Source organism: Desmodus rotundus, chromosome 12 (assembly GCF_022682495.2).
Source record: "Desmodus rotundus isolate HL8 chromosome 12, HLdesRot8A.1, whole genome shotgun sequence".
NCBI classification, from domain to species: domain Eukaryota; kingdom Metazoa; phylum Chordata; class Mammalia; order Chiroptera; family Phyllostomidae; genus Desmodus; species Desmodus rotundus.
Genome location: NC_071398.1, coordinates 2,060,210 through 2,075,604, shown reverse-complemented (window position 1 = coordinate 2,075,604; position 15,395 = coordinate 2,060,210). Strand labels below are relative to the sequence as shown.

General features: G+C 56.4%; 1 protein-coding gene across 6 annotated transcripts in view; it reads left to right on the top strand.

Annotated features, from left to right (window-relative positions):
* Positions 1-15,395, top strand: part of MYLK3 (myosin light chain kinase 3) — a 33,629-nt gene that overhangs the window by 2,380 nt on the left and 15,854 nt on the right. For 3 of the 6 annotated variants that reach the window (XM_045188428.2, XM_045188426.2, XM_045188427.3), the window contains exons 2-3: positions 13,649-13,739; positions 14,492-14,897. In XM_045188428.2, the coding sequence (XP_045044363.2) occupies positions 14,557-14,897 (341 nt within the window). In that variant the 5' untranslated portion in view covers positions 13,649-13,739; positions 14,492-14,556. Of the gene's footprint in view, positions 1-3,224; positions 3,394-7,079; positions 7,227-7,752; positions 8,436-13,648; positions 13,740-14,491; positions 14,898-15,395 lie in introns of those variants that run through there. The other 3 variants (XM_045188425.2, XM_045188424.2, XM_024551560.3) reach the window with 3 other exon arrangements.

Here is a 15,395-nt window from a genome sequence, read left to right as displayed (position 1 = left end):
GGCCCCGTGCAGAGCTTCGTTCACTGGGTCCTGCTGGAACTGCCCTTGCCTTGGCCTCCCCAGCTCGCACTCATCCTTCCAGGCTCAGCTCAAGTCCCATTTTCTCCGGGAAGTCCTCCCTCTTGGCCAAAAGATTTTCTAATTTTTTCACCTCCTGCCAGACTCTCAATTGGTTAACACCATGTAACTGAGTTTCTGCAAAGCTCCAGGGGGACAGACACTGGCCATGACGTTGCTCCCCCTTCTGGGTCCTGGTGACCATTCTGTCCTGTGGCAGACGGTTTTGCAAACCCTCTCCTCTTTCCCCCTGGCCCTACACCTCATAGGGCTGCCCTAGGTCCACCCCTCCCCAACCCAGACCTCCCCGTGTCTCTCTCTCCCTCTCTCTTTTTCCCACTTGGGGCTGTTCACTCCCCAGCTTGGCTACATCCTCTCCCCAGGCCTCAGGTCCCACCCACTCGTTCTCCAGATGTGACATACAGACCCCTGAGCCCAGGCTGTCAGAGGGCAGGGTTAGACCGAGGGGCAGGAGCTGGAGCCAATGAAGATGGATTCCTTCGACACGGGAGGGCTGGAAATGTGGGTGTGTGGCCCAGTGTTGCCCCGCACCACCCACATCACCTCTGCCTGGCAGCTGGTGATGACCCCATGTTCCCCTTTCCCTGTGTGTTTGGACCTCTGCTGCCCAGCCTGCCCGTTCCCCATGGCCCAGGTAGAGGTCTGAGCTCCCCAGAGTTGGCGCCATTAAGGGTTAAGTCAGACTCAGAGCTAAGGTGCTTCCCATGGGGTCTGCTCAGTCAGGCTCAGAAAAGGAGCTAACCCCGAAAGCCTGCAGCCCCCCTCAGATTCCTGTGGGCCAGGCCAGGCAACTTGAAGTCCTATTGTGATGTGTGGGGGAGGGGGAGGTCCAGAAACATTGCTAACTGTAGTGGACACAGGCCCTGCAGCTCTGCCTCAGATGACGGAAACGGGAGCCCGTGTCCAAACACTTTGCAGGGGGCACCTTACCCATGTGAGCTGGCAGAAGGGTGGGCATGAACCTGGTTGACCTAGTTACAACCTGCAAATAGGATTGTGTTTCTGAGTTGGTGTTTGGCAAGTGCAGCCCCCAGACACAGCCAGGTTCCAACAGGTTTTTTTTTAAGAGAGGGGGAAGGGAGGGAGAGAGGGAGAGAAATGTCACTGTGTGGTTGTCTCTTGCGTGCCCCCGACTGGGGACCTGGCAACCCAGACATGTGCCTTGACTGGGAATTGAGCCGGCGACCCTTTGGTTTGCATGCCGGCACTCAGTCCGCTGAGCTACACCAGCCAAGGCCAGATAGATGTTTTTAATGACAGGCCTTTGAGTGGTGAGTGGGCTCTGGGTTCTGGCCGCTGGCATTTATATGGAGTGACATCACCACTTTAAGCCTCAGTTTATGTGTCTGGGAAATGGAGAAAGTAGTCCTTCCCCTTCAGATTGTTCTGAGGGGCAAAGGTAATTTATGTAAAAATGTAGTGCAATGCTGGGCACGCAGACGTGCTCACTAAATATTAGTGCTTTCATTATTTCCTAAGAAGGCTTACTCAGCCAATGAATGGACGGACGGATGGATGAACAAATGGGTGGATGAATGAATGGCTGCCAGTCTGGGTGTGGCTCCGGGGGGTGCTTTTCTCGTTCTCTGGTATTTTCAGGCTGATGGCATCTGACCTGAGTGCATGGGAATGGAATGGAGGAAATAAAACATCTTCCACCAGGGGTAGGAATGTTGACCACACAAGAGAGTAAGGTCTTGGGAGCAACCCCACCAGCCGCTTGCGAGCGAGCGGGGCACTTCCCCATGCCAGGCCAGATCCCACTCGGCCGCTGCTCGGGTCTCTGCTGTCTTCAGAGGCCAGCCGAGTTCGGTTTTATTCCCAAGCATCATTCCTGGATTCCTTCTGGCAGGACTGGGCTGCTGTTTTATTATCTTTCTCGATTGTTGACGTTTTTCTATGGAAGAGTAAGCAACCAGTGTTGTTTCTAGGGGTCCCTGCCCCTTGGCCCCTCCTCAGACAGCTGTCAGAGCCGAGCCCACGCTCACACACGCCCCTGTCTCCGGCCCACGGAGCAGGGTGAGGAGTTCCCTGGCAGCTCTCAGGCCAACAGTTTTGCTCTCTGGTTGTCTCCTTGCCAGGGACTTACTTGGTGACCTTCAGAAAGTCCCTCCCCTCTCTGGGCTTCATCTAGCTACATCTGAGCTACAGATACCCCATCTGTAAAACGAGGGAGCTGACCCTGATGGTCCCTGAGGTCACTCTGGCTCTGATAAGCAGAGTTCTGTGAATCTTAAGCCTGGCTCCCAGCACTTTCTGACTATGGCCTTGGGTGAGCAACACAAGTTCAGTGGATGGACGGGCTCCCTCTGTAAAGTGGGTTGGGACAGAGCAATCTACCCTGTAGGGTCGTTGAGCTGAGGTTTAAATCAGACATCGCAGCTGAAATGCTCTGCACAGCCTGAGTGCAGTCACTCAGAAAACGAGCGCATGTGGAGAGTCTGCAGTCCTGTTTCCCGTCGGCTGGGCGGGGCAGTCTGGGGTCCCAGAGGGAGGGGTGTGCGTGCCAGTGTGTACAGAGGGCCTGGCCTCCCCTGGGCACTCTGGGAAGATCTGGCCAGGGAGCCTCCCCGAGGGCAAGTGCCAAGTTGGCCCTGGCATCTCACTCTGTCCCTAACTGCAGCATGTCCCCCTCTTTGTGGGGGTGCCGTATGTCTTTGCTGCTTCCTGACTAGTTTTCCTTGAAGTGGCAATAGCTGGACCCTCCCAGCCTGGAGGTAAATCACCAGGCTCCCAGCTCGGGTGCCAGCAGCCCTGGTAAGGGGTCGCTGGGCTGCTAGCCCACCCTGCTGCTGGTCAGGCCTCCCTCTACGCCCAGGGCACCCTGGCAGGGATTCCCAGCCTGTCTCCTGGGCCCCTGCAGCAGGCCTCTGGGGTCTGAGTTCAGGTCAGCTCGGCCTTTGGGCTCCCTCCCTGCTCCCCTCCCCACCTTCAGACTCCACCATGTTTGTTTCCCAGTTGGACACTTCTCTAAGTGATGCAGGAAGTGGGCCCCTGGGAACAGATACAGCCCAGCAAAGCAGATAACCAGGCGAAGCCTCTGTGTGGCTCAGGGCCTGGGACAGGGTCAGAGATAAGCAGGATGCCAAGCTTATCAGGGCTCTCGTGTTCTAGAGAAATTGTCCTGGCCAGCCCACCTCATTCCCAGGCTCAGGCGGCCAGGCGTCTGCAGGTGGAGGAAACTCGGAGTTGGCAGAGGCGTTGCGCTGCAGCAGCAGCAGCAGCAGGATGCGGACTCCGTGCCCCTCTCAGGCGCTTCACAGCCCCAGCACCAGGGGCCAGCAGTGGGCATCAGGTTACACCCAGATATTTGCGGTAAGGGCAGCTTCTGGCCGGTCTGCTTTGAAGTGGGAGCCCGAGGAGCGATTGTTAGGGTCATGGGACTGAGGGAGCCTGGGTGACGGTCATAACCTAGACCTGGGTCCTCGGGACCAAGAATTCAGCAGGAAGCTTTGGTTGCTGGGTCCAGCCTGGGATGGGCAGCTTGGGTGCTTCCCAGCGGTGCAGGATGTTGTGGGCAGACAGGGCTGAGTGGGGCCAGCTCTGGGGGGTGTTTTGTCCTGGTCCCTGCGAGGCTTGCGGGGTTCTGGTTCATCTCTTGGTTTCCTTTCCCGAGTTAGCTCCGCTTGGTGGAGGATGTGTTCGCACACTCGGGTAATGCTGCCTGCAGGGAAGCTGAGTAAGGCCCACGGAGGTGGCCCTCTTCCTCCTGGCTCCACCTGAACTGAGGTGACTGAGCACATGCCATCCTGGTGGCTGACCCTCAGGGGCGCGGAGGGGTTGGTGGGGTGGGGGTCAGTTCTGATCTTTGCTGTGTTCATGTGTCAGCCTGGGCTGGGTGCTGCACTTTGTGAAGACTCAGGCAGCCCTGTGCTGCTGAGCCCACTTTGCAGGTGAGGAGGGCTGTGTGCGGAGAGACGAAGTCAATGCCAGGTGTGCAGCTGGCCCAGAAGTCCTCCCTTCCCCCGGTCACATGGCCTGCACCTCTGAGAGAATCGTCCCGGTGTTTGATTTTGTTAGAACGAGTCCCTTCCCTGCCCCGTGTCATGTGGACCTCCCCTCCATGCTGTGCCCTTGACCTCTGCAGAGCCTCCTCCCCAGCAGCAAATGCTCCCTGGGGTCTTCCAGCTGTTCCTCCTGGTGTTTGCCTTCAATCCCCTCCTCTTCAAAGTTGCACACTATCCAAGGACCTCCCGTTCAGAAAAATGAAGACTTATCTCTTGCGGCCCCCACGGCCCCTTCCCCCATCCGCACAGGCCACGTGTCACTGTTTCCACGTTTACCTGGCGGTGGCACAGTATAACTAACATGATGTAGATGTTGCTCACTGTAAAATCCATCGTGCATTTTAATTTAATTCTTTCTTGGAAGAACTCGGATATTTTAGGAGTCTAATTTCTTTTGTTCCCCTTTGCCCTATAAGCCAGTATCATACCAGTGGCTAAATTTGAGTACTTACAATGTGCCAAGTACGGCTCCAGGTGCCTCATAAACCTTCTCACGTAACCGGTGACATCCCCATGGGGTGTGTGCATCGTTCTTCTCGGGTTACAGCCCAGCCCAGGAAGCACAGACTCCAAGGCTAAGTCCACTGGCCCACGAGTCCGCCCCCAATAACTGGCAGACGCAGGAGTGAAACCCAGACAGTCTGACGCCAGGCCGCACGCCCTTCACATGTGGCTGCGTGTCTTTATGTTATAGTGCATACTGTTTTCTCCCCCGAAGTCCTCCCTCGTGGGGCCTCTCCATCCTCCTGCCTGAACGTCGGACCTAGATCAGAGCTGGTGTTTCCTGGAGCTGAGTCCTTTATGTATTTAGTCCCTCATTTTGCTGGAGTATATCCTCAAAACAGCTTCCTTAGAAAGGATACCTACATCTTTTTACATCTTTGCAAGTCTTAAAACTCTTCACTCTGACCTCTGACAGGTGCGATGTCTTCAAAAATCTAAGGGGGGCGTGTTTTCTGTTCTAACATTTTGCGTCTAACTTGCCTTCCAGCATCCAGCTGCTTTTAGGATGAGAAGTCTGAGGTGGTGCTGACTTCAGTTCTTGGACATAGGGCTTTTTTTGTCTTAAATTTTGGGGAGACTCGACTCTTTATCCCTATGTCCCAGAATTGCATGAAGACAGTGGTGTTTCTTAGATGAGTTCCTTCCCTCTTTCTTTCATTTCTGCCTCTGCAGTGCCCCTGAATTCGGTGCGGGCCCGCTGGTGCCACTGTCCAGCTTCCTCAGGTTTCTCCCCCACGTGCGTGTCTCCATCCTTCAGGCTCTTTTCCGGGATAGTAACTACTTTCTCTTCCCTACGTTTTAAACTTGGACATTCATGTCTTTGATCTCCAAGGCCTGTCTTTTACTCCATGTTTCACGCTTTTCCGTGGCTGAGAGCGTTTTAAAGACTTTCCTCTGTTTCCTGCACCGCGGATGCTTGTTTGCTTTGGGCTCCCCTTTTCATCTGGGGGGCTTCCTGGAAAACCTGGTGACTGTTTTTTGTCTGTGCATATTCCAGGATGAGGCCCAAAGAAGTGGGTGGGTGGTTGAGGCTTGTCTGCTTGGCTCTGTTGCGGATGATCAGATGGGCCCCCAAAGCCAGCACATGGAACTGTTGCAGTGTGGACCCCTGAGTCCCTCCAGGAATCCTCCTCTGATCTCCAGGGAATGTGGGGCTCTCCTCGCCATGCCCATCGAAGGAGGGGGGCCACGGTTTTGGTATGGACCTCTCTGTTTAGCATTTCTGCACCCCTCCTACCCCACCTGGGGTCACAGGGAAAGCTGGCCACCACAGACAGACTGGTGAGGGGTCCTGGGGTTCAATGTGTGCCGATCGCAGCCTATGGCAAACAGGTCAGCCTGTGTGTGTTTAGGAGTGGGTCGGCACCCTGTTCTCACCCAGGAAAGATGCGGCCTCGCTGGGTGTGCTGCCCGGGTCCATCCAGCCCGGCAGCCTCATCTCTGGTCTATGTTCTCTTGACTTGGGGGGTTGCGTGGCTCCCTGATTCTCTGTGCAGGCGCCATTGCCCACAAATGAGCTGCCCGTGGCTCCTGCGGGGCCCTGTGTCAGGCAATGGGGGAGCCACACCGTGGCCCACCATGTGCTCGCAAACGCACGCCTCCTGTGGGCCCGAGGTTCTGGTAGGACCTCCTGGAGCTCCTCAGGACTCTGGGTCCCTCAGGTCTCTGGAGGGGTGGGGACATCCTTACACAAAGATCACTGGCACCTAGCAGGCAGCCCTGCCCAGAGTTGGATCCAGGGAGCCCTAGTTCCCTAGGAGAGTATCACGGGCAGTGTGGGGAAGACTCCCGGTCGGTGCCTGGGCCAGGGGAGGCCCTGCTGGGGACACAGCGAGTCCCGAGAGCCCCTGGAGCACAGTGGACCCCAACTGCTCTTTGAAGGAGTTGGTTTGCGTGTCTGTTTTAAACCACAGTGAGCAACACAGAATATATAACTGTAGGTATGACTGTCCCAGGCCTCTCCCACATCGACAGCACCCAGGACTGCACCCCCCAGACATGGGTCTGGTTTCCGAGTGGGCCGCTTGGGGCAGCCATTCCCATCCAGGAAGGGGAGTGAGGGCCTGAGGTCCAGCTGCACTCCCATGGCTAGCACTCAGCATTCAGGGGTCCCCCAGAGCTTGAAGGAGCAAAACCATGGCAGGCTGGTGTTAGATGTCAGGTTTCCAGGTCAAAGTTTATTCTCATAAATGCTTTTATTTGGAAGGGGGAAGCTTAGATGGACACTCCAGGCCCCGTCCCCGGTGCTGGCCTTGGCCCCAGCTGAGCTGCCCTCAGGAGGCTGTGTGTGGGGCAGCCCTGGGTACAGGCCAGCTCTGGCCTGGCTTTCTCCCCCTGAGGGCCTGTGAGGGAACTGTCAGCGGCTCCCCGGCAGCCTTGGGACTCCGTGGCACCCCCTTGCGCCCAACCTCATGTCCACTTGAGTGTTTTCCAGCTGTATTTAATGACGCTTTCGCCAAAGCTCCCTTCGAGACGAGGGCTGTGAAGCTTAAAACGTTGGGAACCATGGCCCCTCAGTCTCTGGGGCCTAACTGCGAGTCTTCGGTTTGGCCTCTGTCGGGGGAGCAGGAGGTCACAGGCAGCTGTGCCCTGAGCGGAGTGTCCTGCAAGGAACATGACCTGTGGGGGCAGCACTTGGTGAGTAGCTGAGGCCATTGTTCCTCACTCTATTTTTAGGTACAAGTGATGAGTGATGGAGGGCCTGGTGTGGGAGGGACCCACAGATCCGCCCCACAGGCAGCCTAACACACATTTGGGACAGGGGCAGAGCAGGGGGCCCGCCATTTCCTCTGTAATTTGCAGAAGCACCCAGTGCGGATCAGGGCAGAAAGTCGAGGGCCTCAAGTTCATTTGCAGTCCTGCTTCTCACTGTGGATTAGCTCTGTGAGTGGCAGGTGGGACCCTGGCTGCTCCTCAGTCTCCCTGTGCCTGGGGTTTCTGGGCCCCTGGCAGAGTCCAGCCTTCAGGCTCATTGCCTCGAGGACCCCCTGCTTCTAACCTTCAGTTCATCCACACAAACTCATGCCGGCTGCGGGCGGCAGGTTCTTAAAATACCTGCCCATCAGCACCCTCTCAGAAAGGAATGTGCAGTGCTGCCGTGATGTCAAAGGGGCCCCAAGGGTAAGGGCCCAGGCCAAACTGGGCCTGTCACTCACGTCTCACGGCAGAGTGGCAGATAAGCGAAGGCTCAAAGACACCCTGCTGGTCCACGGGCTCTGTGAACCACCCGGGGGATCTCTGCAGGGTGGCTCTGCGGCCGGCTGTTAGCTCCTGGGAACAATGAACTTGCAGCCACCACTGCCCAAGTGAACACCGGGGCGCTGTGCTCGTCCTCCTGCTCCCCCTTGTCAAGCCCGCACCAGGATGTCAGGAGCCCCCAAGGAGAGTGTGGGGGCCTGCGGGCTGCCAGTGGCGGGCAAGGCCTGCTTGACCACCATGGACAAAAAGTTGAATGTGCTCAGTGAGAAGGTTGACAAGCTCCTGCATTTCCAGGAAGACGTCACGGAGAAACTGCAGTGTGTGTGCCAAGGCATGGGCCACCTGGAGCAGGGCCTGCACCGGCTAGAGGCCTCCAGAGCCCCGGGCCCAGCAGGGGCTGACCCCGCCCCTGCCCCTGCAGGGGAAACGCAGGCTGGGTGGCCAGAGGTCCTGGAGCTGGTGCGGGCCGTGCGGCAGGATGGGGCCCAGCACGGTGCCAGGCTGGACGCCCTGTTCAGGGTGGTTGTGGCCGTGGACAGGGCCATAGCCCTGGTGGGGGCTGTGTTCCAGAACTCCAAGGTGGTGGACTTCATCACGCAGGGGAGTGTGCCCTGGCGGAAAGGAGGCCTAACCGACGGCCCTGTGGAGGTTGGTTCCCATGCCCATGTCCCAGCGCCCTCCTGACTGGAGGGGCAGGCAGCCCCAGGCCAGTGGGGAGGCCAGCGGGTGGCTAGTCTCAGGAGAGCCAGGGGTTGTCTCATCCCCTTCCCATGCCTCCTGCATGACCTGTTGGTGGGGAAAAGGAGAGACGGACAGTAAAAGTTGTAGGTGGGTTTCCAGACCCGGAGAGGCTGTGCCCGGGGAGGGCCACGGGGCCCGGGGCAGGTGCCCTCCGGGCCATCCGGTGACTTCTCTTTGCTCCTTGTGTCCCCTGTGGTCAGTTTCTCCTGACAGAGACCCCATTCAGAAACCCCCACCTCACCCTTCCTATCCCTAACCTTGTGCCCTGTCCCAGAGTGGGCGGAGTGTGGAGTGACAGCTGCCTGTGAGGACGAGTGTTGACAGTGACCCATGGGGGACACAGGCCAGGCAGGAGCTAGAGCCTGGGGGTGGAGGTGGCATTTCTGGGAGCTGCTCTTTCCAAGGGTTGCATAATCAAACCCGCTGGCTAATGGGAGTCTGGCTGGGGTGGGGGTGTTTGTGTGTGTGCATGCGAGTGTGCAGGGGCAACACTGTGTTTGGGAACAGCTAAGGGACAGCCACTTAGCAACACTCACGTGGCTTGGAGCCACCATGTCTGATCCAGGCAATTTCCCACCAGCCTCTGGCAACAGATAAGCTGGGGTCTCTGGAGCTGGTGCTTCCTTCCATACCCCCAGCCTGGCCAGAGCTGTCCCAGCTGACCCCTACCCCTCCTTGCCTGGTCACTTCACCCAGCGCCCCCTCCACCCTGCCCCCTGCTCTCTGCCTGTCCCTGTGAGTCCAGACCTGCCTTCTGGCCACTGGTCACCAGCCTCAGCTGTAAAAGAGAATTCATCCACCATGTGCCCAGGGTGAGAACCATTCCTGGGGTATAGAGGGCAGACCCCTCCTGCTCCGTCCCCTAGGCCCCAGGACAACCCCCCCGCCCCACCCCCACCCAACATAGGTGCCAGTTTCCTGTGAAACCTTCCAGAAGTAGCCTGTTCTCTAGAAAAATGTTGGGATACACACCAGCCTTTTTGTTTTGTTCAACTCAGTCGTTCTTCACGTTGTTCTGGCCTGGATTATTCTCTTAGTCTGTACATTTGGGGCGTCATTTCACATCAGCACTGAGAGGGCTCCCCCACTCTTCGTTCGTTAGTGGCAGAGCTCGCCCTTCAGGGGACGTGTCTCTGGGGAGTCACCCACCTACGTCCCTGTTGGCTCATCTCCGTTCTCGTTTGTAGCTCTTAGAAAAGTGAAGCGATGACTGTCCATCCAGGTGTGAGTTTTCTGTCTGACACACTCCTAGAAGTGGTGGAGCTAAGAAGCCAAAGGGCAGGTTTGCACCATCGATAAAGGCACACCGGCCTTCAGAGGAAGTGGTTGTAATTTAGTGTGTAATTCCTAACATGTGGGAATGCTGGCTGCTAGCGAGGCGCGTCGCCTTTTTCATTCTATGCCTGTCTGGTGAATGAAAACGGAAATCTTCTTGTGCCTGCGTGTGTGTGTTTAACATTTTAGTATTAAAATTTTCAAGCATCTAGAAAAACAGCTTAGTAGGATGACCCCTGTGAGCCCTGTAACTGGAGGCCAGTGTTCCCCACACATTTTCCTCTTTCCAGAGTATTTTAGCAAATCTGAAAGATTGGATCATTTTGTCTATAAACATTTCAGCATTTTTATGTAAAAGATAAGGTGGGTTTTTGGGGTTTTTTTTTACCTATTGTCATACCTAAAAAGTAAACTAACTAGTATCACCAAAGTCACTGTTCACATTTTCCTTTCTTATGCTCTTTTTAAAAATTTGTGTACTTCAACTATAGTGTATATTCAGCATTATTCCGTACTAGTTTCAGGTGTAAAGCATAGCGGTTATAGCCACACACTGTACAGAGGGTCCCCCGATGAGCCTCGGGCCCCCAGGTGCCGTACACAATTTCGCAGCATTACTGACTGCGTCCCCTGTGCTGGGCGACACCCTGCGACTGTCCCTCACTGCCGACTGGTGCTTCTCGGTCCCTCACCTTTGGCACCAGTCCCACGTCTTACGCTCTTTTTTCCTTACAGTTTATTTGAGTCAAGCTCCAAATAAGGCGATTGGTTATATGCTTCTGAAAGCTTACACTTTTTCTTAATTCATAAAAAATCGAAGATTCTTCCTTGTGGCCCTGGTCGGGTGTCACAGTTGTCTGGAGTATCATCCTGGGCACCAAAGGGCCACGGGTTTGATCCCCGGTCAGGGCACAGACCTGGGCTGCGGGTTCGAGCCTCAGTTGGGGCTCGTGCAGGAGGCGACTGATCAGTGTTTCTCTCTCACATTGACGTTTCTTTTTCTCTCTGAAATGATTTTAGAATCTAAAAAAACCCCCCAGCTTTTCATTACGGAAAATGTCAAACATAACCAAAAATACAGAATTATATATCTCACTATAGTTTTAATTGGTATTTTCTAGACATTTGAGCATCTTTTGTAGATTTGAAACCTTTTACACATTTCCATGCACTCCCTGCTCTAGTCCTTTCCTCCTTTTCTATTTCAGTTTTTTGCCTTTTTCTCGCTGAAGTGTAAGAGCTCATCACGCATTAGTGAGAGGAGCCGCCTCCCACCTTGCAGAAGTTCAGGCGTTCTGGGATGGGGAGCGAGAAAACTTCCTCTTCTCTGAGGGCTCCCATTTCTTGTCTGTCCTCCACTGACTGCTCTCTCTCCTGGTCTTTCTGGGTAACACTCAGACCCGTAACTACTGCAGGTTTGGGCCTGACCCCCAACTCGGGTGGCCAGCTCCCCACTGGCCCGGCTGGGAGGCCTCCTCGCACCTCTATGCCCCGCAGCCAGGGCTGGTCACACGGGAGGTGCCGGGGACGGGCAGTGAACTGACACACAGCCCCAGCTAGTTAATGCTTTGTCTGCGTGGAAAACCGTGCAGCATGGAGACTTTCTAGCGACCTCTTTGTGTTTCCGAAGAGGGTAGAGGCATAGTGTTTATTTGTGGACTTGAATTTGATCCTAGCGCTAGCTGGTAAGTCTTACAGCCGTGCCAGGACTTCGCCTGAGTCCTCCGCCGGTCCCCTAGAAGGCCCAGGGGCACTCCATGTGGTTGTCAAATGAAGTCAATTATTGCCAGGGCCAGGGCCAGGTGGTCTTCGGGAGGGACTGGGTCAGGCTCAGCCAGGGGTGGGCCCGGCTCATGGTCCAGCTGCTCAGAGACGCCAGTCCTCTGGAGTGGCGTTTGGGGTCTCTTCTCCTTGCCTTGGATGCACCGGACAAGGCAGGCACCAGAAAGCTGAGCCCTGAAGACAAAACCCGTGTGTGTGTGCGTGCATGCCTCACCAAAGACAGACAGAGGGAGAGGGCAATCCGGGCCCCACAAGGGCTGCCAGAGGACAGCCTGTTTGAATCTCTACCGGTAGGGTGACACGGCCGGCAGCCTGTGACAGAGCCTCCAGCCCCTCGGCAATGGGGGTGGCAGGGCTGAGTCTGCAGAAAGAGGCTCAGGGACGGGTCACTGCTCAGCAGGGCTCCCGGGCGCATGGATGATGCTGGTGGTCACACTGATGGCGGCTGGCAGCATTTATTCATTACGTGCCAACCCCACGCCGGGCACTGGGTGCTGCGTCCCCACGTGTTGTGTCGTTACTGTTAAGAAGGCAAAGCTTGGTGTCCTGGGATTTCAGAGATAGGAGCAGGTGACAGAATTGAGGGACGTGGGCACAGCGCAAGTACAGCAGTGGGACCAGCCCCTATTTCCGTGCGGGGAGCTGTGTGGAGAGCTGAGGGCTGGGAGTCCCCTATTGGGGGGATCTATGCCTGCTGGTTTGTGCTGTGTGGGCCTGGAAGGGTCTTTTTTTCCCAAGAGAAGCTGGGAACTTAGACTTTTTCTCCAGTCTGATTTATTAAGGTGCAGTTTACATACAGTCAACTTTCCCTACACGCATTTTAGTACGCAGTTCAACAGCGTATACACGTCCCAGCACCCACACTGCAGTCCCAGTACAGAGCGGCTCTGTCACTTCAGAAGGGCTCTTGGAACTTCCACATAAAAGTCTCCTAGGTTTAAAGTCTGTGTGACAAAACTTTTACAATGCTGTGCAAGCCAAGCAAAATGCATCTCGGGCTGTATTTGGCCTCTGGGCTCCCAGACGGGGCCAGGGCAGGAGGGGGAGGGGCTCTGCCCGGGCTCAGGACTGTGCCCAGACCTGCTGCTTCACCAGCCAAAGGCCCAGAAGCACCAGGAAGACCCAGCGAGGGGTCAGGCCCCCTAGAAAAAAAAGGTTTTTATTCAATTACACTTGTCCCTATTTTCCTTCCTTCCTTCCTTCTTTCCTTCCTCCTCCCTCCCTCCCTCCCAAGTGTTTATACTCTGAGTCCTCCAAGCTGCTGGGGGAGTTAAGAGCATGCCCAGGTGGTGCAGGTCTGCAGTGGGCCGATCAGAATGCAGGCCGAGGACTGGGTTCCCTGCACCCTCGCTCAGAGGGCTCACAGAATAGACCGCTGTCTGTCTCAGGCAGGACAGAGCTGCCCAGAGCACTTCCTGCGCGCTGGGCGCCCTTCTTAGCATGGTCCGTAGATTAACTCCCCCAGCCACCCACTATCTCAGAGTAGGTGGTGTTCTCCCCATTCTGCAGACGAGGAAAGTGAGGTGCAGCGAAGTTAAGGATCTTGGCCAAGTGGTGAAGGTGGGCTCAAGGGTCTGCGAGTTCGTGCCCCTGGCCACACTGCTGTGACACCCCGGGGTGATGTGGGGTTCACCCGCCCGACTCCCAGGCAGGTGTGGTTAATTGATCATGGTGCGCGAACCCCGACAAGCATGGATTCGTTTGTCTCGGGATGCACCCAGCCAACACTCCACTTGCTGTGACCGACTGACCCGAGTCGACATTTCAAGATTAAATGTATTTCCCACCCTGGGTCTAAGCGCCTTGAGGTCCAGGCTGTGTAGATCCTATATCAGGGGCTGGGCCACCCTTGGCAGCAGTGCCATGACTCACTAAGACAGGGACCTGGGGACAGCCACAGTGTCACTCTGCCTAAAGTGATGGAGCAGTCTCCGCTGCTGGTAGCACTGTCAGACCACGTGCGCACTCGTAGCTCCGGCGCACAGTGGGTGTGCAGCAAAAGTCTGCGGCCCGAGTGATGACGTTGATGATGACAATGACAGTGTCTGTGATTGTCCTTTCAGAACAAGGAGAGAGAGGAAGAGAAAGGAGCCACACCGCAACCTGCACTGTGCACCAGGGGCGTGCAGGCCGAGCTTGGGGGGCCTCGGGGAGGTGAGTGCGGCCCCTTTGCTTCGTCCTGCTTCTGACACTGGCAGACTAAAACCACCTCTGCTGCCACCACGCTCATCACCCAGCACCCGAGAAGCATCTTTCTCCTTCCTGTGCAGCTGTCAGAGACGGAGAGTCCATTGCTGCATTAAAGTCACTTGGAAACGCTCCTCTCCCGCAGCCTAGGCTGCCAACTTGATACTGTGGTTTAGTTTTCCACCTTTGCTGTTTGTAGCGTTCAATTTTCTTTTATAATTTTGCACAATGTTTACACGGTCCCAAAGGCAAGTGCACAAGCAGGGTATGAAGAGAAGTGGAGCGTCCACCCTGCTCCCCAACCCCGCCGCGCGTAACCACTCTACAAAGATTGTCTTCCCGTCCCCTCGCGGTGCGGTGTTTTTAGACCACACTGTAAGTGGTTATGCCCACGCACACTCGCGTGCATGTGCACACGCACATGTCAGACGGAACAGAGTCTCACCGCATGCCTTGCCTTGGCTCACCAGCAGCGACGCTGTGGTCACTCGAGCCGCTGTGCAGGCTGCTGTCTCTCAGGGTCGTGGCTGCAGCTCCGCCTATGGGATGTGCTGTCGTGCCGTCCATCCTCCCCTTTCGATGGATGATGGCCTTTGGGCTCTTCCCACTCTGCCTCTTACAAGCACATCCTACTGTGTGGTCCCCTTGTCCTGTCCTTGTCACATCCTTGGGAGAGACCCCTCCAATGGGCCTGCTTTCCCACCCTCTATTTCTTGTAGAGAGCCAGAAGGCTGACCTGCCAGAGGGCACACCAGAGGGACTGCCCCCCTTCGTCTCTTCAGGGATGGGACCTGCCGTCCTGGCCCAGCTGGAGGCTTTGCCGGGGCAGGGAGACGGCGTTCCTGGCCCGGACCATGTGTCCCCTGGACACCTGCCACCTCCCGGAGAGGCAGAAGTCAAAGCTCCCAGGGTGTCCAGTGAGAACCCCGGGACTGGCCTGGAACTGCCTGAAGTGCCCAGCAGGGTCAGTGAGGCCCCTGCTGGCCAGGAGGCTGCCCCAGACTCAGGACAAGGACCACTGTCCAGCAATCCTGGTGCTCAGCCCGCAAAGGAGGGCATGGAGCTGACTTCGGGGCTGCCAGCTGAGGCCACGGCCACTCTTGGGGGTGAAGACCTGCATCCGAGGTAGGTGGAGCACCTGGGAGCTGGGCTGGGAGCAGGGAGCTAGCCTCCCAAGGAGTACGTCAGTCTGAGGGACCCACGGCGCTAAGTGGGTGAGCGCCACGTCTGGGCAGCACTGTGCTGGCCTCTTGAGAAGGTGGAGACGGCAGCCCGCTGTCCGGCCCTGCTTTCGGGAGCTTCGAACACCGTCTCTTACCGGGTGCCTGTAAGAATCACCTGGAAGGAATTTTTAAATACCGATGCCCAGAGATTCTGATGCATTTAGCCCCACAGGAGGCTCAGGCATTGGGTTTTGGTTTGGTTTGGATTTTACCAGTTCCTGGGTGATTCCAGCATGGAACTGAGCCCCCCCAGCTGTTAGAGCAGTAATGGTGGATAAACCTGTGGCTCCCCCACCACATCCCTGCACCAGGGTGGGCAGACTGTGTTCCAGGCCTCATCTCGTTTTATTCTCACGACACCCCAGGAGGCAAGTGTGGTTGGCCTACCCATTGACGAGGA